Here is a 21922-nt window from a genome sequence, read left to right as displayed (position 1 = left end):
TCTCACTGTGTCTCTCTCTGTCAAATAAATAAATAAATAAAATATTAAAAAAAAAAAAAAAAAAAAAGGAAGATCCCACAGCGAAAGTTTGGAAAATACCACAGTGCTATAACAGTTCTGGGTCATCTACTCTGGCAAACATCAATTTTAACACAGTAGAATTTGAAATAGTAATTGTGACCAGGATTAGAAAAGTGATGCAAATATACAAATATATTCCCACTTCCTAGATACCCAGTCTCTGTCACCCATTCTGTTTTTTAACTGTATAGTGTTACTGTTAGCTATTATTTCCCAGTACACCACTGACTACCTTGTTCAGATACCTCCAGCCTAAACAGTAATCACAACTTCTGGTCCTGACATAGCAGGGAGCAGTGCTCAACAGAGACAACAGCCAATAAAACAAGGCCTAAAAATGATGACTACTAACACTGCTTTACCAAAGCAATGAATGAGGGCAGGTGAAAATAAGGATGTTTTCTAGATTCTTCAACAAATGTCAGAAGATAGGAGAGATTCTACTGTAACTACTGATGCCGTAAATAGGACTATGAATCTGGTTTGTGGATATATACAAAGTGATAATAAATTGCCCTCAAAGACTGACTATAAAATGGCTTCCTGATTATACTGGCACTGTCCAATAGAACGTTCTACAATGATGGAAATGTTCTATATCTACATCTTAATATGGAAGCCATTTGCTATATACTGCTCTTGAACACCTGAAATGCAGCCAGTATGAATGGGGAACGGAATTTTAAATCTAAATAACTAGCACATGTAGCTATTGGCTATTATGTTGGACAGTGTACATTAATACCATGCTATTACCTAATATTGTTAAGGAAACAGCAATCAGTTGAAGAAAATTAAAAAAAAAAATGAACTTAAAAAATGATTACAGCATGGACTTTGTTTTGTCACTATTTTCCTAGTGGCTAGCACATAATAGGCACTCAATATATATATATCAAAGAATTAATTAGTTATATTAGTGATTTCAGAGGCAAATAAAATATACCTAGTAGTAATAAAGCTCAAAATAAAAAAAATAACAGTGGTAATCATACCAAAATAAAACTCTACTAAAAAATACTGTGGAAATAATTACATTATGTGAAATTTAGGCTAGAAATTGCCTAGTGTTCTTAATAATTATTTTTTAAATACTGCATTTTTAAGTCTTTTAAAAAGTCTTTCTTTTAACAAAGAAAACAGCTTTTAAGAACCTATCAGTTACTCTTCTGTATCAACTTACCAACAAGTCAAAAACCTCATTGACATCTTTTCCTCGAATTTCAATGCCATTAATTTCCAGAACCTCATCTCCTTCATGTAATAGACCACTTTTCTCTGCAGCACCTCCTTTTACTATCCGACTAATGATGACAGAATCCATTTCATTACGAACTGTAGCACCCTAAAAAAAGGCAGTATCTAATTTAAAATAAAAATGTACTTTTTTATTAAACATTTCTTCATTGAAAACTTTTCTATTCAACAATATTAGCCTTCAGTTATCTTGAGAAAAAAACTAACTTACACAACTAGAGTAAGCATGGTAATTAGCTTTGAAAGTTGACCATTTTCCTTACAACATTTTCTGCTTCTGACATGCTGTATGCATCTGAATTCTAAAATCAAGCAGACTTTTGAAGTCTACAACAACAGAAAAATGCACTTACTTTTAAAAACAATGTGAAGACCTAAAATCAAATTTGTCCTCTATATGCTGGATGCTATTCAAATGGTTATACTATATTTAGATTTGTAATTAGTGTATGCAACTTTTAACTATAAAAGTCCTTTTTAAAATTCAAAATATGATTAAGGACTGAATAGTCTGGTTTATTATTCAAATATGAAATATAGCTGCACCAATTCAAATTAAAGTGTATTTAAACATTAGTATTTATTACATAAATTGGAAGCACAACTGAAATATATGCATTCAAAAAATGGAAATATGTAGTACAGAATAAAGCTTAAAAGTAGACAGAGTATGTAGTAACATTTTTCTCCTAAATTTTTATTTTAAAATTTGTTTTTTCTGGTGGGGAAAAAACCTAGTTACATTAACTGCCCATAAAATACAGTCCTTATTTTATGTACCACACTATTCAAGACATAATTTGAGACATGAAGATTCGAGACTATTTCTCTGAAAATAAAGAAAATTAAGGCAACTACAGCAGACTTAGAAAAGAGATTGAAAAAAGTTTTACATACAAAACATTAAAAATGCTGGCTAACTGAACATAATAAAAAAAAAATTAAAAACAAAAAATTTTAAAAATATTAACATTAAGGTATACATACATACTTCTAAGTATATGTGAACCATATAAGTAATTATATTTCAACAGAATTAATGGAAGGCAAAGATGAGAATTTCTAATTACTGTTTTTTTAAAAAGCTGGGAGAATAATGAAGCAGATAACTTGTCCCTTCTTTGTTCCTCAATAATTACTTTACAAGCTATTATATTCATCAAATTATAGGTAAGAAAAGATGAACACATTTTTCTCAACTGATTAAGAACATAAAAGAACTCCAGCAAATGAACCTCAACAAAGAAAAACTACTAGAAATTCAAAGGGGTCTTCAACTACCTGCCAAACATAAGATCCCTGTGTAGAAAAGATCTCAGATCAGAGATGTGGAACACTTACCAGTGGAATATCTCGAGCCTTTTCTATACGAACTATTTTTACAGTTTCTCCTCCATACTGGCCAACGCTTTCATAAACTCTCTCATCTATAAAGGGTTCTAGCTGCATTTCCTGCTCAGCAACCTTATCATGGGCCAGTAACAGTGCCTGTTTCAAAGAAATCCACAGCATTTAAAGTAGCAGCATTATTTCTGTAGACAGATTTTAATCTAATCATGTTGACTAATATTCTAATCATTAAACCTTTAGAAGAAGTGCTATAATTATTTATATATTCAGATCTGTTCCCAAATTTTCTAATGAAGTACAGATGCAACCCTGTATCTTTTATAGCTAATAAAAAAGATGTGTTACATATAACAGGGTAACTCTGGGATGGGTTATGAAAGTCTAAAATGCTTATTAAACTTCATAATAACAAAATCAATTTAAAGGCCCAACACCACAGATAATTAAAATTTATGGGAAATATAACCAAAAAAGGGAAGAATTTTTGTGTAGAATACAAAGTTGTTTCAAAACTAATGTGGTTAATTTTAAATATAAAAATATATAATCAGGGCGCCTGGGTGGCTCAGTCGTTAAGCGTCTGCCTTTGGCTCAGGTCATGATCCCGGAGTCCCGGGATCGAGTCCCACATCGGGCTCCCTGCTCGGCGGGAAGCCTGCTTCTCCCTCTCCCACTCCCCCTGCTTGTGTTCCTGCTCTCGCTCTCTCTCTCTCTCTCTGTCAAATAAAATATTAAAAAAGAAAAAAACTATTAAAAAAATATATATAATCAAAAAATAACGTGTGTGTGTGTATTCCAACATAGTAATTATTTTGCAGTGTGAGTTATAAACCAAACAGGCTACACAGATAATGTCTGAGGTCTCTTCTAGCCCTAAGAGACTTATCAGAGACTTTGAATGCTGGAAAAATCACTTATATATCATTTTGTTCATTTTCTACCTGAATATGTGGAGCACTCAGCAAAGCAGTTAATTCTTGTCCTTCCTTCTGGTGGACTGGCTTCAAAACAGTTTGTACCTAAGAAACATAAGATTATTTTTCCTAGGTTATAGGAAGTATCACCAACATCTATACAGGTATATTAAAAAAAGATACAATTTAAACTTGTAAGAAACTACCTGTAAGAACGAAAAGCACTACAAAGTAGAATTGTAAGAGAAAAAAGGAATATATTTCTTCTCACAAGTTTTCAACCTTGTTATCATTGTTAAGAGCATTCTTTAAAAAAATACACTAGATAAGATTTTGGTATTTACAACTATGAATGACCTGTTTGCTTCTTCAAAGTTTCTCCCAACATACCATAAAATAGACTAATAATGATTACATAAGGGAAGAAAAACTATTCTAACCGTTACTAGTTATTTTTTTCCCTTTGTACTGATTTTTTATGTTATGTTATAATCACTATACATTACATCATTAGTTTCTGATGCAGTGCTCCATGATTCATTGTTTGCGTATAACACCCAGTGCTCCATGCAGTATACGTGCCCTCCTTAATACCCATCACCAGGCTAACACATCCCCCCACCCCCCTCCCCTCTAGAACCCTCAGTTTGACTAGTTATAGTTTTAAAATGTTAATATAACTACATTTTAAATCAGAGATGACACTTTAAAGAGTCACAGACTAACAAGATACACTTACGTGAGAGTAATGGAACAACTACCAGGCCACAGGCACAGGTAATTACATTAAAAAATCTCCTGAGGTTGAGCAATTCTTGTATTCCTAGGATAAACTCCACTTGATAATGATGAATTTCTTTTAGCCTTTATTTCCTTATCTGTAGAATGGCACCTACCATTCAAGGTTCTTAAAAGATTGAGATAATCCATATAAACTGCTTAGCACAGTACCTAGGCACATAATAAATTACTACTTTAATATATTTCTAGATGTGAGTTATTCATATTTTAAGATTTCTACATTAATGTTCCTAAATTGGATTGGCCTCTACTCATTGAGTGCAAGTCATGTACACTGGTTTGCAAAACTACTGTCTGGTTTTAGTATCTAGGTTATACTATTCTAGTACACTGAGGTGGGAAATAGTCTATATTTATGTATTAAAACAGCTTATTTAACACCAGAATTGTATGGTGACCAAATTCATCTGAGCATGTAGGGTTTTTAAGGGTAGATTTCCTAATGTTACTGGAATTTTTTTCCTTTATGTAACTTTCAAAGGTTTCTCTATTTTCTTTTACTTTTCAAAAACCCAGCTTCTAAATTTAAATCTGTCGTTCTTCCCATTTAAATAATCCCAATTCCTTTCCTCTGCTTTAGTTTATTCCCCTTTTCAATTTCTAATCATTTAGGCTGTATGCTCTGTTCATTTTTTAAGAGTTTATTTACTTAGTAATTTAGAAAGAGTGCTAGTGGGGGGAGGGGCAGAGGGAGAGGGAGAGAGAAAATCTCAAGCAGATGCCCCACTGAGCTTGGAGCCCAACGTAAGGTCAGATCCAGGTCAGATCATGACCTGAGCCGAAATCAAGAGTTGGATGCTTAACCAACTGAGCCACCCAGGTGCCCCCAGTTCATTTATTTTCAATCTTCTTTCTTCTACCACAAGTATTTAAAGGTATAAATTTTGCTTTGTGGACTATTTTTCCCCAAAGATGATTCTATATATGTTCTCAGTGTCAATACCTCTGATTTTCTTCCCTTTTCTATTTCCAAACTCAATTACCCACCAAAAAGAGTGCTTTGCAATTATTCAGATAACAAAACCAAAATTATCACCATTTATGAAAACATATAAATTCTTATATACAATTTTTTATAAAAGTAACTCATGATTAAAACAGTAATTCTCTAATACTTCTGGCTATTTTAAATCATTTTACTTATTTATTTATTTTAAAGATTTTCTTTATTGACAGAGAGAGAGACAGTGAGAGCAGGAACTTATTCCAGGGGGAGCAGGAGAAGCAGGCTCAGGGGGCCCGATGCGGGGCTTGATCCCAGGACCCTGGGATCATGACCTGAGCCGAAGGTAGACGCTTAATGACTGAGCCACCAAGGCGCCCCGATTTTAAATCATTTTATTAGTAATTCCCCTGTCAAACCTAAGAGATGATTATTTGGGGATTAACTAATTTGACCACAAGTGTATCAAAGCAACGACAGTTCCCAAACCAGCCTGTTCTCTTGTTTTGGTTCCTAGACAAACATGTTTCTAATTGTAGAGTTCTGTATGTATAAACAGGATAGCTAACACAGCAATTATTATCTTCTTCAAGAATTCTATTAAAGCCTTACTAATGGACAAGTGCAGTAACTCAAAGCTGGAGGCAATTAAATGTTGATTTTTTAAAATAAGGAGCCTTTCTTTTTAAAATACATCAAATCTAGGCTAATTTAACATGAAATTTATGGTCCCTGATCCTGACCTTTTGATAGCTGGAAAAGTAATTCTGAGGGGAAAAGAAAAATCTGGATTACAAATGCTAAGGGTATACAATGTGTACCAAATCAACTCAATAATAATTTTGTATACATACATTTTTTTCCTTTTACTTTTATATCCTTTCCTAAACATCTCTGAGATCTTCCCTTCTATAGAAATGTAGAGCTCCTCTTAAGTGTTTATTTCCTTTCCCTATTAGTCCATATGTTACCTATTTTAGTGTCCTCACACATCATCAATTATTTCTACAAAGGACTAAGGAATTAAAAGGCTATTCTTACATTGTACTGCTTCCTTTCCATTGGCCTATAAAAATGCTCTAATCTCTTACCTTTAAAAAGAAAATACTCTCTCCTGATCTAATACTCTTTTCTTGCTACACTATTTTTCTCTATTTTCTTTCAGAGCCAAAATCCTTTTTCTTTTTTTAAATTTAATTTTATTTAAATTCAATTAATTAAAATATAGTATATTATTAGTTTCAGGGGTAGAATTCAGTGATTCATCAGTTGTATATAACACCAGTGCTCATTACATCACGTGCCCTCCTTAATGCCCATCACCCAGTTACCCCATCCCCCACCCTCCTTTTCGTTTTTAAACTATTTTTTTAAATTATAGAAATGGTATATGTTAAATGTAAAAAATTGGAAAATAGTTAACCAAAAAGAAGGAAATAAAAGTCATAACCTTCAAACCCAGAGATATTAATCTGGTATATATCCTCCTGTATTATCCTTATCCTTGTTTTTATCAAAATTCACCATGAGATAGATATATGACAAAAGAACCTGTAACTAAAATATATTAAGAACTCTTAGAACTCATTAAGACCAACAATCTGACCTTTTAAATGAGAAAAAAATCTGACAAGACAGGGAAACAGCCTATGAAAAATGCTCAATATATGTAAATACAAACCAAAATGATATACCATTACACACTGCTAGAATAATAAATAGGAAACAACTCAAATATCCATCAACAGGTGAGTGGTTAAACAAATTATGGGATACTTATACAATGGAATACTACTTACTCAGCAAGAAGTTACAAAATCTGATACATGCAACACATGGATGAATTTGAAAAATAAGTCAGACACAAAAGACTACATATTATCTTATTCCATTTATATGAAATGCCCAGAAAAGGCAAATTTGTAAAAACAGAAAACATATCAGTGAAGGCCTAGGGCCTGGGGAGTGGGAGGGAGGTGGTTATTGTTTGTAAAGGGCCATGAGGAAGCTTAGTGGAATCATGAATGCTTCTATAACCTGACTGTGGTGTTAGATTACACAAGTGTGTAATATGTCAAAACATACTGAACTATACAATAAATGTACCCATTTTAAGCATATGTAAATTATATATCAATAAAGTTGGTTACCAAAAAAAATATGCCCATAACCCCAAAACTATGGGAAAATCTGTGTTTATCCATTATACTTACTTTTATCGAAATGAGATCATGCTATTTATACAATTCTATAACTGCTTTGATTTGATATTAATTTTTAAAATATTTTATTTTTCAATGTCATTAAATATCCTTTTCAATTCTAGAACAGAAATATAAACATTTTAGTTCTGGTTGGCTGTCATTTACAGGATCAAGTCCAAGTTCCTTAGCATCATCTGACTTCTGCTTCTTTTCCAGCCGTATCACCTGGCATTCCTCATGCCTTAACCTTTTTGGTCCAGCCCTAAACTGCTTGTTGTTCTCTGCATGCATCATGATGATTATGAATGCTCCCTATGATGACTATGATGATTATGAATGTTCCCTATGATGCTAGCTCTCCCAGCTACCTGAATTGTCAAAGTAATTCAGCCTATTCAAATTAGAAACAATTTCACAGTTTGCTTTTCTCCCACAACTTTCTATTTCATTACTTCTTCCTGTTTCATAGCACTAGCTAATACCTCCAGAAAAGTGTTGAATATTAGAGGTGAGAGTCTGTAGATTGTCTTATTCCAGGCTTAAAAAGCAATGTGTTGGGTATTTCAGCATTACACAGGATGCTCCCTATTGATACCTGATATTATTTTTTTATTAAGTTAACAAAATGTGCCTGGCTTTCTAAGAATTTTCATCATCAAGGGTAGGAACTACATTTTTTTCAGGTATCTTTTCCACATCATCAAGTTGATCATATGGTTTCCTCCTTTTATCTATTCATGTAAGTTAATTATTTTAAAATATTTACCACACAGATCCATCATAAGTTAAATTTAAACTTATTAATATGGCTTATCTGGCTTTCGGGATCTGGACTCTTAACTTTTAAGATTGTATCCTACCCTTTACTCATTGTTGAAGAAACAGGCCAGACTTCCTCAGTCACTACAGTCTTTGTACCCTTTGCCAATGGAATGGCTTTTCCTCTTTCCTGGATTTCCTGGCAAATTCCCAATCATCCTTCAAGACTCAGCAAATTAAATTTTAATCTATATTTCTTCCTTTCTCCCGTCCCCTCCCCTTGAATCAGACACATCTATCTCATGCTCTTGGTACCTTACAAATACTGCCATCACAGTACTTTTCATTAGACTGTAATTGTTTATTCATTGTTCTTCCTCAGTGATAGCCTAACAACTTTCACTGATCAATGGACACCTGGGTTAATCCCAGTTATTATCTGAATGCTATAAACAGTATTTGTACTTAAGTCTTTGTGCGGATATGTTTTCATTTCTCTTGGGTACATACCCAGAAATGGAACTGCTGGGTCATAACATATAGGTACATTAAGCTTTAGCTTGCCAAACACTTTCCAAAGTGGTAGTAGCAATTTATACTCCACCAGTAATGTGTGAGAGTTTCTTTTCTTTTCTTTTTTTTTTTTCTTTTTTTTTTTTTTTTTTACAGATTATTTATTTGACAGAGAGACAGACAGCAAGAGAGGGAACACAAGCAGGCGGAGTGGTAGAGGGAGAAGCAGACTCCCCGCTGAGCAGGGAGTCCCACATGGGGCTGGAGCCCAGGACCTTGGGATCATGACCTGAGCTGAAGGCAGACACTTAACTACTGAGCCACCCAGGCGCCCCTAATGTGCGAGAGTTTCAATTGCTTCATAAGTTCACTAACATTTGATATTGCCAGTCTTTTTTTTTTTTTTTTTTTAATTTTAGTCATTTTGGTGTCTATGTAGTGGTATCTCATTTTGTTTTAATTTGCATTTCTGTTAGCTAATGATCTGAACACCTTTTCATACTTATTGGCTATTTGGATTTTGTCTTCTTATATGAGTGTCTCTTCAAGTCCTTTGCCTATTAAAAAAAAAAACTGAATAGTCTTTTTCTATTAATTTGTGAGAGTTCTTTTGGATTCAAGTTTTTGTTATATATATATTTATACATGTATGCACATGTATATATATATCTCAATATCTCAAAAATCAAATAATAAAATAAAATACTATTTCCTAGTCTGCTGGCTCACATTTTTACTGGATAAGCAGAAGTTCATTAAATGAAACCCAAGTTTTCAACCTTTTCTTGATAAAAGCACTTTAGTGACCAAAAAAACCTTGATTTGTGGTTATTAATAAATACTCTAGATTGTCAAAGATTTAATCTGGATCTCAATATATGAAGTTTTCATAGCCTTTATTATCTATTATATAATATCTAATGTTTAACTAACATAAAAAACTATAAAAATACTATTTAAAAAAGCTATAAAAACAAAGAACACTTCCTAATGTTTTAAGACATTCTTTTGCTAAATTTCTTGTATTTTTTAACTTTAATTTTCATGTAAAAATGATACAACTGAAGCATGAGGTAATTTCTTCACTGCATATTAAAATGACTGGAATTATGAATGCTATAAAAGCAAAACAGTAGGCACTGAGCAGATGAGCAGCCTAGTTAGTCTTAAGCTAGTCACAAAATATCACCTGACCTCACTATCAATATTCAGAAGAATTGAATTAGGTGATTGGTAGCATTTTTCCAGCTGTAAAATAAAGGCAACGTGTCCATTTAAACTTTTATCATTTTGTCATCAGATTTAACACTCTGCTATGATGAGCTAAGTATATACTTTTCTTAAGTGTTATGCACTGTAAATTAGGGCTGCCGCAGAGTTGTGCAGACACAGCTCTGGGGGAAGTTATTCACACAGCAGTACAACCACTTAACACTGTGGCCCTGACTAGGTCCCTCAGTTTGTACTCATTTAAGACTAGTCTCAGCCCAAGGTGACTATCAGCCACATATCCTACCATCATCAAAGCAACACAATTCTTGAGTATTACTGAAAATATTTTAAGGATGTGATAGCAAATATTCAGAAAGTCTCCTTGCTATGGTACTTTTAAAATTGTGAACCATGTAAATATGTTCACTATCCTAAAACTAATTTTCAAATTAATTCTTTAAAATTCTTTTCAACACTTTCCTTCTCTCCCAAAGCATTTACTCTTTAAGCCATCTGTAGATTCTTTGCCTCACTCAATCCGGGTGCCTCTTGATAGGCAGTCAACTCCTAAAACTTTTTAAGCTATGTTGCCTCTTTTATCCTTTTTCTTTTCACCCTTTCTGTTGTCTGTGCCACTTTCTTTAACTGGAGCAATTTTGGTCTCTGTTGCTTATCTCATTCTCTTTCCCACCCATTGTTCTATTCAACAAAACAAAGGCCCAGGAGGTAGTTAGACAAAGACAGGGAAGAGAATGATTATTATTATGCATTCCTCCCAACCCTACACAATAAAAGTTACCTGTATTTGTGAGTAAATAAAATCAAAGTATGTCGATTATTTTGATCTCTGTAAGGAAAGCAATTTTCAGAAAAATCATTTGGGGGTGCCTGGGTGACTCAGTCGTTAAGCGTCTGCCTTCGGCTCAGGTCATGATCCCAGAGTCCTGGGATCGAGCCCCGCACCCCCTGCTCAGCAGGAAGGCTGCTTCTCCCTCTCCCGCTCCCCCTGCTTGTGTTCCTGCTCTCACTCTCTCTGTGAAATAAAATAAAGTCTTAAAAAAAAAAAAAATCATTTAAGCTATGATAAGTAAAACTGCAGGAATTTTTTTATTTAAAATTTTTGCATATTTAATTTCAATAATGAAAGATGAGCACAAAGAATGGGTTTCAACTAGCTCTTTTAAATTCTAGTGGACAGAAAAATCTCCTCTCTAGAATATGTCCTTAGGTCACACTCTCCTATTCTGGGTGATACAAGACTTCTCTCAGTCACACTTGCACATAGGATTTTTATCCATTGTATGCACCTAAATAAAGAAAATATATTCTGTGCTCATCTGAAAAAAATGCCTCCTAAGATATTTTAAAGGCCTGTAGATCTCAAAGTCCTACCCTTCCCCAGAGGCCATTTACTGTCTTGTGTCTGGGTTCAATGAAATAGATTTACTTAATGAGCTTCCAGAATTTTTAGTTTTTATAATATTAAAGTAACTTAAAATCCTATAATAATGACAGAATTCCATCCCAAAAAAACAGGAGATGGCTTATTTATAACTTTTTAAAACCTTCAATTTAAAAGACGTTTGCAGAATACATTAGACACCGAATATCAACATCCACAAGCAGCAGAAACTAGAACTTCAAAGTCAGCATGTTAACGAGAGAAACTCTCATCATACATTAAAATTTATTTTTTTTGGACCTTCTATAGAGTTTTTATACAGGAAAAACTTCAAAATATCTACAAACAACACATTTTAGAAGTTGTATATTTACGACACCTGGTTATCAGATATGACTTTATCTCATCAGTACTCATCTCAGTTTATAAATGTATAATGCTTAAAATAAAACTATACACTTATAAAAGCACTAAAAAAACTTCACTTTAGTAAGTTAGACAAACATCTCACTATGCAAATATATAATTTTATATATAAAACTAACACTTCTTTTCATGAAACAGAGCTCTGATTTTGAAGTATATATTTTTTCAGGATAAAATGCATGTAGCAAATTTTTCCTAACACAATAAATTATTAACATGTGATCAAAAGTAATTAATTCAAACAAGGCTTATAGTCACATCAGTATTTTCCAATAATACTGCCTTACTATCACCAACAATTAGCCTGTATATTTCAAGCAGATGTTCAGAATACATACCTCTTGGGCAAGATCTTGTGCACTGGAGATAAGAGGAAAAGGAGGACTGGCCTTGTTCATGTGTACTGTGACAGCGTTGTGTATCTTAAATGCGTTCTGGAAATCTTTATTTTGTACAAGTTGTAAAAGCAGTGAGATATCCTCCTGGCTCTGAGAATCTACCAAAGTATGTTGGATATGTTTAAGTGAAGAAAACAAGTCTTCCACTTCTAGTAGGAGAAGGAAAAGGTATCCAAAAATTAATTGTTTGTCTTAATTCAACATGTGTTTTAAGATAAACTTTCTTGAACCAGTCGATTTAAGTTTTCCCAAAAAAAACCTTGCATATATTTTTGAGAGTTAAATCACTATAATTTTACCTATTTTTAAGTAAAACTCTAAAAATTATACAAAACAGAATAACATTTTTCCAAGCATTTGAAATATAAAATACATACTCACTATAAAAATGAATGAGGAATACAGAAATAAATTTAAAATCAACAATAGTCCCATCACCTAGAAACTTTTTTTTTAAATATCTCTGAGTATTTGCTTTTTTCATTTAACAGTACATTTTAATTATTTTCCCACATCGCCAAGTACTCTTTTAAAAACATTATATATAATGGCTCCATGATACTCGGTTGCATGGCTAAACCATAATTTAAATTACCATTACATTAGAATTGAGCATTCAGGTTACTTCCCTCCCAATTTTTTGCTACTATAAATAATAAGCATTTCAATACATAATGATCATAGCTGAATAAAATTTGTCTGAGAGTCTGTTTTCTTAAAATAACTCCTAGAAATAGAATTTTTAAATAAGATTCTGACATTTTAAAAACCAAAAAGCTTTCCAGAGAAGTTTTGCTAATTTAATTTACATCCCATTAGCAATATTTTCACTAATATTCGACTTTACAGTTCTATAAAACCAATTTATTTAATGGGGAAGGTGAGATTTAGTCATATTTACCAGGCACTTCTTTGTGGTCCATAAAACTCTTGTGCACATGTTAGTCTCCTAAAATTATACTGAAAATTGTGGGCATGTGTATGTGTGTACATGCCTGTTAGTGTGCATATGCAGTGCACGCATTTTTCTGGGAGAGCGTTATCCCAAAATGGTTAAGAGCCACCAGGTGTTTCTTCCCTGCCCCGCGACAGGTAGATGTGTGCATGTGTGTGTTTTTGTTACATTTGTCAGAAACAATTTTTTCATTCGTCTGTTAACTGTGTCTATGGTAGCTTTTATTATAGAAGTTTTCAACTCTTTTATGTTAAGAATGATCCACCTTTTCCTGTGTGATTTCTTTCACTGTTTCTGTGCTTATAAACTCCTTCTGCTAGGTCATTAAATATTTGCCTACATTTCTTTTGGCTTCTTACGGCTTCTACTTCATAATTAACTTTAATCCATCTAGAATTTACTTTGGTATAGATTTGAGGGGAAATTTTAACTTCATTTCTTTTCTTCCAAGTGGTTAACAATTATTCTAACACCACTTATTGAATAATCTTTACTGTTCCACTGATTCATGATACCACCAAAATCTTACATATAACAGGGTCTGTTTCTAGTCCATTGGTCTATCAGAGCCACAGTGTTTTATTATAGTAGCATTTCAGTCTTTCCTCATATTGATATGTCAAGTACTTGCTAATTACATTTTCAAAAATGTCTTGACCATTCAAAATGAGTTACAGAATAATTTTTTCAAGGTACTACCCACTCTCTCTCATTCCTCTAAAAAGAGAAGTCTATTGAGATTCTGACTGAAATTAAGCCTGTATGAGTCTGGGAAAAACTTACAGTGGACACTACTGTCTTATACACAAACACGTGGAAAAAACCCTCTCAGCTGAAGTCTTTTTATTAGTTTTCTTCATATACAGCCTGCAGAAAAGCTACTGATTCTTATACATGTATCTTATAATTACTACTATACAGCAGTTAAATTCTTTCATAGATTTGAATAGTTCTTCAGAGTTGATTCTTGAGGTTCCTTATCCTTTCCCCCCAAATCAAAACAGATTTAGTCCCTATAAAATATACAGATACACTCTTCAGTAATTTAAAATGCAGCAAATAACTAGGGGAAAAAACTGGAAAGTCAAAACTTGTCAATCGTGTGCCCCAGAGCTAAATAAAACTTGAGAAATAGCTAGAATTTAACCATAAGGTAAGCTAATATCTAGAACACTAGAAAGAAAGAATATAGATAGGGGAAACTGGGAGATGTTCGTCAGAGTACAAACTGTTGCTTTTAAGGTGAATTAGTTCTGAGGAGCTACATGATGACTATGGCAAGAACTACTCTCTCATACTATACACACATAGTAAGTGAAGTTATGGATGTGTTAATTAATTGTGCTAAATATCTCACAATGTATACATCAAATCATCATATTGTACACTTTAAATACATACAATTTTACTTGTCAAATATACTTTGGTAAACCTGGGAGGAAAAAAAGAATATGGAATGTCAGATTCCATCAAATTCAAAGAGGTTACCACAGAATTACCTAAGTATATAAAGAATTCCTAAGAGTATAAAGAATTCAATAGGCTTAAAGTATCTTTAGAGCAAAACAGGAAAACATTTAAATATCTTAAAAGGAAAAAGAATTATAAAACCAACAAAGTAGTTAAAGCAGTAATTGTCTACAATCCTAGGAGGACTATCTTAGACTTCACTGGGTGGATAATGAGATTCCTATTTAAAAGTTTAGTAATTATTTAAAAGAGCTCAGACTGGTTGTCAGGGCAATGAGAAAAATCAAGGGCTTCAGATATCACCACTGACTGTAATCAATAAGCAACTTCAGTCAGCACAAAAGATAACCATCTCTCTATTGTCTGTTCAACACCAAGAATATTTAAACTTTTAAAGGCAAAGGAACTTCTGCATTAATGTCTCCTGGTACCAAACCACCCATAAGGACACTGCAATACTGACATTATTAAAAAAAAAAAAAAAATTGGGGCGCCTGGGTGGCTCAGTTAAGCGTCTGCCTTCGGCTCAGGTCATGATCCCAGAGTCCTGGGATCGAGTCCCGCATCAGGCTCCCTGCTCCTTGGGAGACTGCTTCTCCCTCTGCTTCTCTCTCTCTCTCTCTCTGTCTCTCATGAATAAATCAATAAAAAAAATTAAAAAAAAAAATTAAAAAAATTAAAAAAAATAAAAATTGTTGTTTTATATTCCAGCTATAATTACTGGTGTTAAGTTGTTATACTATACAGCCTTTCAGACTTTTTATTTTTTTAAAGATTTTATTTATTTATTTGACAGAGAGAGACACAGCGAGAGAGGGAACACAAGCAGGGGGAGTGGGAGAGGGAGAAGTGGGCTTCCCGCTGAGCAGGGAGCCCAATGTGGGGCTCGATCCTAGGACCCTGGGATCATGACCTGAGCTGAAGGCAGACGCTTAACGACTGAGCCACCCAGGCGCCCCCCTTTCAGACTTAAAAAAAAAAATGCTGATTTAACCATATAGGTCACATAGTAACTGTTTTGCAATCTGTTATTTTCCAATTTCTTTAGAATAAACACCTAAAATTACTGATCAGATAATAAAAACATTTAAAACTTTGATACATATTGACAAATTGCCCACCAGATAGGTACTAACTACCTTTTCTTGCTTTATCAGAACAATGATTTTTTAATCGAGGATATTTATGAGAATTACTAAGGGAACCTGCAAAGATAGGTCGTGAGAGTTCTACCTCAAACACAATCAGAATCTCCTTGTCTTCCTGAATGTCATTAAATATAAATACATATGTACTGATTTTAAGTTTATTATAATGTACCCTTTTGGTTAAGAACCACTGACTTAAAAGCTTTATTAACATTGGTTACTATATTTTAAGATATGATATACTTGAGATGAAGATAACTGACTGCTATATGGAGTTTTTGTGTCTTTTTTTTATAGTTATTCTATTTCCTCATTGGCAAATAGTTTTTGTTGCCCTTTTTCTGCTCTGTGGTAAACACAGCATATAATTCTCATATTTAGAATATTTTAAGTATAAAATGAGATAGTATAGTCATGTCATAGAGAAAAACTAGGGAAAGTAAAGAAGAGTAACTCACACTAGGACGGCTTAATGAGAGATACAACTTGAGATCAATGACCTTATTTCAGATCAGCTCACAGTTAAGACACTGCTCAGATAGGAAATAGGAAATTTTGTTCTTAGTCCAAAATGGATAGTGTAAGGGAATGCAGGTTCCAGAGAAAGATGAAATCTGGCAATTTGTGCATATTGAGTTCTAAAGCCACAAAGACCATGGAGGAGTATAAGAAGAATCCACTTCTTCAAACTTGTAAGGCAAAGCTTTTCTGCCACACCAAGGGAATAAAAAAGATACTTTTTTGTTTTTTTGCAGATTCTAGGGCGAAAAGCTGTCCTGAGATGTCTTTTTGCCCCATACGCAGCATGTAATGTACACAGGTCAGTATTTAGAGGAGCTTATACGTTCTAGCTAAAGACAGCTAGAACCACGTATCTTTAGAATTTTCTCTAGCTGTTTTGTACATCTTCATACATATAATGCATATAATGCATGTGTTTTATTCACCCTCCAAATGCTACTTTTATAATACCATGCAGGAAAGCTGCTCAAAGTACTCTCGTCCTTCAGATCCAAATGTTTTCATTAAGAATGTTTAGTGAACGGGCGCCTGGGTGGCTCAGATGGTTAAGCGTCTGCCTTCGGCTCAGGTCATGGTCCCGGAGTCCTGGGATCGAGTCCCGCATCGGGCTCCCCACTCTGTGGGAAGTCTGCTTCTCCCTCTGCCTCTCTCTCTCTCTCATGAATAAATAAATAAAATCTTTAAAAAAAAAAAGAATGTTTAGTGAACAAGTAGAAAAGCAGACACTCAGTGAGTTTTTAAAACTTCATTAAATATATGTAGATTGACTAGAAGATATAGACTAAACTACATGTAGTTGAAACAAATGAATATTTAAGAAAAAATACAAAATACCCAGATCCTGATGAAATTAGTGTTTTTTTAAAGCTTTTTAAAAGGCTTATCAATTTAAAAGACATTAAAAATGATGCTGCCTCTGTCCAATAAGTTTTAAAATCACATAGAAAGCAACAGACACCTACAGCCATTAGTCTTAAAATACTAATCACGATATGAGTTCACAGTCTTTACTCAGTTCTTTACTAGAAAATTCTGAATGTAATTCTGACAAAGGATCTTTTCTTTGGTATTAAGGTTGATGTCTAATGAAAAATTATTGTGGGTAACATCAACTCAGGGATTCTCACTTTGACACACATTCTCATTCACATTTTAGTTTCATATAAAAATTCTTAATTTCAACGGTCAGAATATTTAGTTGTAGGTTAAAAAACCCTTAGGTCCTATATTGTACATCTTTTTTTAAATTATTTTTTTATTTATTTGAGAGAGAGAGTCAGAGAGAACGAGCACAAGTGGGGAGAGGGGCAGAGCAAGAGGAGCAAGCAGACTCTGTAGTGAGTGGGGAATCTGACATGGGACTCGATCCCAGGACCCTGAGATCATGACCTGAGCCGAAGTCAGATGCTTAACTGACTGAGCCACCCAGGTGCTCCTATATCATTGTCTGATGCAGGTTATATTTGTTTACTTAAAACAAAACATTCTGTACAATTCCAGAAGGAATTTTATTTTATTTTAATTTTTTTTTTAAAGATTTTATTTTATTTATTTGACAGAGAGAGAGACAGCGAGAGAGGGAATACAAGCAGGGGGAGTGGTAGAGGGAGAAGCAGGCTTCTGTAGAGCAGGGAGCCCGAAGCGGGGCTCGATCCCAGGACCCTGGGATCATGACCTGAGCCGAAGGCAGTCGCTTAATGATTGAGCCACCCAGGCACCCCCCCAGAAGGAATTTTAAAAATCCAATCAGATACAACTAAATCAGTCCTGTCAAATATGTACCCTCTTCTGTAATTAACAATGAAGATACACAATAAAAAGACGACAGAATCCAGAGAATAGAGACTCCTTTCCCCATTCCCATAAACAGAGACACAACAGGGGAAACATAAGGATAAAGAGCCACATGGACAGAAAAATAGAAAGATACATGGAGAATCACAGGGCTAGCGAGAATGACAAAGTGCAGAGAGGGAAGGGAGTATTGCAGCAGAGATATAACCACAGTAAGGCAGGACAGAGGGAGGGCAGAAAAGGGGACACTGCAGAGGAGAAGGCGGCAAAGGCAAGTATATCAAATCTGGCTTTGAGGATAAATTCTAGTCTGCCACAGCTTCCCTACAAGAAAGTTCTTTAGATCTAGTTTAAATTCTTTGTCCCACAGTTAGATCTATTTCTTCTTACCTGATGTTCAGTAGAAATTGTTTTAAGTTCCCATCATCTTTTCTAACATTTCTTATAACACTTAAATAGTTTAATATTATCTAGATCTATTATATTATCTATTATCTATTATTATTTTATCTATTATACATTATCTAAAAAAATTACTTCTATTTGGCATTGGAATACAATTAATCAGATAAATACAAACATACCCATAAATCTACAAATCTACCCCCCGAACCCTCTCCTTTCCCCTTGGCCCTCTCCTGGTAGCCTAAAATATAAAAAAAATGAAGTTAAATTTAAATTAGGCAACAGAAAGCAAAAACCAAGAGTTGCTCTATCTGAAATTCTATCATAGGCAGTCATATGGGAGAACTTTTTGGCTTTAAGGGTACAAAATAAAATTACACAAGGAAGCTAAGGAATCTCCATCTCTGGAGAACTTTCGAAGTAATGGTGATCACCACCTACCCTGGATTAGCTTTGCTTATTTTAACTCATGCTATCATTTACACCCAAATGAAAAGACAGTTTCTAGAGATCTATTCTAGCATAACAATCTTCCATCTCATTGTTTAAATAATACAGATTTCCTTAACCTATCCGCAGAAATTTCTGGATTTCAACCAACTTTTAACTTTTTTTCTGAAACTTTTAAAGATTTCTTCTTTTCTCCTACACTGGATGGTCAAGCTGAATATTCAGATGAGGACCTTAATATTTCTGAGTATGAGGAAATTATATCAGTTTCCAGTATATCTATTGCTGAATCAAAATCAGAACATTCATTCTGGAAATCTTTGCTTAAACAGAGGTAGACTTTTTCTTTTTTCTTTCCAAATTTAAGAACATAAAATTCAGATCTTTGATTTTTGGTTGGCAGTGGACCAAGTCAAAATGAATTAAAAAAAAAAATCAGAAGCTCATGAAAAATACTGAACAGTAATTACTCATTAACAAATTGGGTTACAAATTAAAAACAAATACCAGTTAAGTATACAGGCAAAGATAGTTAAGAGAGACAGCACAGGAAAAATCTTATCCCTAAACATGGTAAGACAATGAAAAACTGTCATTGAAGCCCCAAATCTGGGATGAGAATACCTGGGTCCTAATTATTGCTCCACCACTTGTTAGTTGCATTATATGTCACTGGACAACCCACTGCAAGTCTCTGGGCCTTTCTATAAAATGAGTGGGTTTGACTAGGATAGTATTTCTCAAACTTTTGTTGGCAATACACAAAGCTATTTGAAATATAAGATTTATAAATACCTATGTGCAATATATTTTAATGTTTTCTATTTAATCTAGTTCTTAAAAAAATTACTGACTGATAGGATGGCTAAAATTAAAAAACATATAATACAAGTAGAAGCAAGGATGTACAGAAACTGGAACCCTCTACACATTGCTGATGAGAACAGAAAACAGTACAGGTACTCTGGAAGCCTCAATAACTTAAACAAAGAATTACTACATGACCAGCAATTCCATTCCTAGGTATGTACCCAAAAGAAATTAAAAACAGGTGTTCAAACAGAAACTTGTATGTGAATATGCTTAGCACTATTACAGTAGCCAAAAGGTGGAAACAACCCAAATGTTCCATCAGCAGATGAATGGATAAACAAAATGTGGCATGTCCATACAACAGAGTATTCAGCTATGAAAAGGAATGAAGTACTAGTCCATGCTATAACTCAATGAATCCTGAAAATAATATGCTACGTAAAAATAAGCCCGTCACAAAAGGTCACATATTGTATGAGTTATAGGAAATGTCCCAAATAAACAAATCTATAAACAGAAAGTAGACTAGGGTTGTTAGGGAGAGGAGAGAATAGGAGTGACTGCTAATGGGTACGGAGTTTCTTTTAATGAGAACACTCCGAAATTATACAGTGGTGATGGTTGCACAATCTTGTGAATATACTAAAAACTCATGAATAACACACCTTTAAAAGAGTTAATTTTATGGTATATGAATGTCTTTTTTTTTAAGATTTATTTTAGAGAGAGTGTGTGTAGAAGTGGGGGGAGGGGCAGCGGGCGAGGGAGGAAGGGAGAAAAGTAGACTCCCCGCTGAGCTCAGAGCCCAACACGGGGCTCAATCTCATGACCCTGAAATCATGACATGAGCCAAAACCAAGAGTCGGATGCTTAACGGCCACCCAGGTCACCATATGAATTATATCTTAAAAAATTTGTTATTTTAGAAAAACAAAATGAAAATTTGCTGGTTAAGATCCACAAATTAACTTCATGGACTAAGAGGTTAGATGATCTCTGGTGGCTTCTGGTTCTTACAAAAGTTAAATTTTAGGGTGCCTGGGTGGCTCAGTCGGTTAAGTGTCTGACTCTTGGTTTCGGCTCAGGTCATGATCTCAGGGTTGTGAAACTGAGCCCGCATTGGGCTCCACGCTCAGCATGGAATCTGCTTGAGATTTTTTTCTCCTCTGCTCCTCCCCCTGCTCCCTCCACCCCCAAATAAATAAATAAAATTTTTTTAAAAAAAGCTAAATTTTAGTCAAACTTCAGAAGCTTAAGCTTAGAAAAGTTAAGTAACCTGTCTAATGTCAATAGCAATTAAATGAAAATAAAAAATATTCAAACTCTACATCTGCATCCAGACATCCCTTTCCAATGATTCAGTGATGTCCTGCATTTCTGAACATATGACACAATGATGCAAGTCTTTGCAAGAGGCAAAAGCTAAAATCTATTATTACTTAATACGCAGAATGAAGTTTTGATGCAATGTATCAAAGACTGGTATAGCAGTTAATTATTTTTCAGTAGAATTATGCACATTTAACAACCAAACATTACATGACTATAAACATATTATAATGAATTTTCTAATCTTTACTCTAGATTAGCTCTAATTTTAGCAATCTGAACAAATCAGAAAATTTTCAAACAGACCCAACATTTTAAACATTAAATCTAGTACCCATAAGTCTAATCATGTTACTCCCAGAAAAAAAAGTTCCACAAGGAATGACTAAAAGAGCTTGGAAACATCTATAGCAGCTGAGGAAAAATTTAATAATAATTATTAGTTTTTCAGAAATAGGCTGAACTCAAGGTTACTGGCACTGGAATTTTGTTTGTTGAACTTAAATAAACTTTCCTTAAAGCCAATCTTTAAAAACATTTATCACAGTCTAGCAAAATTCCAGTATATCCCATGGTCAGTCAGAAGTCAAAAAATAACAAAGAAATGTAGAAGATATATTTTACTTTGTAACATCAAATACAGGAATACTATTGACTTTATAGCTGAATACTCAGAGACATGTGGCAAAAATAGTAGACACAAATCAAGACTGAAACATGCTATTAATTAATATAATGAAGTATTTTATTCATCCTAATTTTCTGCCCCTTGGCGT

The 21922-nt window shown here is 33.9% G+C and overlaps 1 protein-coding gene and 1 long non-coding RNA gene across 6 annotated transcripts in view; one reads left to right on the top strand and one right to left on the bottom strand.

Moving 5' to 3' along the window:
* The window catches only part of PALS1 (protein associated with LIN7 1, MAGUK p55 family member), a 78117-nt gene that overhangs the window by 24197 nt on the left and 31998 nt on the right, over positions 1-21922 (bottom strand). For 4 of the 5 annotated variants that reach the window (XM_064571197.1, XM_045901053.2, XM_064571198.1 and 1 more), the window contains 4 exons: positions 12201-12409; positions 3630-3707; positions 2680-2826; positions 1265-1426 (listed from right to left, as the gene is read on the bottom strand). In XM_064571197.1, coding sequence (XP_064427267.1) covers positions 1265-1426; positions 2680-2826; positions 3630-3707; positions 12201-12409 — 596 coding nt within the window. The remainder of the gene's footprint in view (positions 1-1264; positions 1427-2679; positions 2827-3629; positions 3708-12200; positions 12410-21922) is intronic. The other variant, XM_064571196.1, reaches the window with a different exon arrangement.
* The window catches only part of LOC129046545 (uncharacterized), a 40574-nt gene that overhangs the window by 14229 nt on the left and 4423 nt on the right, over positions 1-21922 (top strand). Inside the window, exon 3 of the long non-coding RNA XR_010405217.1 lies at positions 16589-16653. This is a non-coding gene — a long non-coding RNA (uncharacterized LOC129046545). The remainder of the gene's footprint in view (positions 1-16588; positions 16654-21922) is intronic.

The sequence above is a fragment of the Mirounga angustirostris genome, unplaced genomic scaffold, assembly GCF_029215605.1.
Source record: "Mirounga angustirostris isolate CCGP_5_RB_7025 unplaced genomic scaffold, mMirAng1.0.hap1 SCAF_9, whole genome shotgun sequence".
Classification (NCBI taxonomy): Eukaryota; Metazoa; Chordata; class Mammalia; order Carnivora; family Phocidae; genus Mirounga; species Mirounga angustirostris.
Note: the sequence above shows the minus strand (reverse complement) of the source record. Positions and strands in the feature narration are given on the sequence as shown.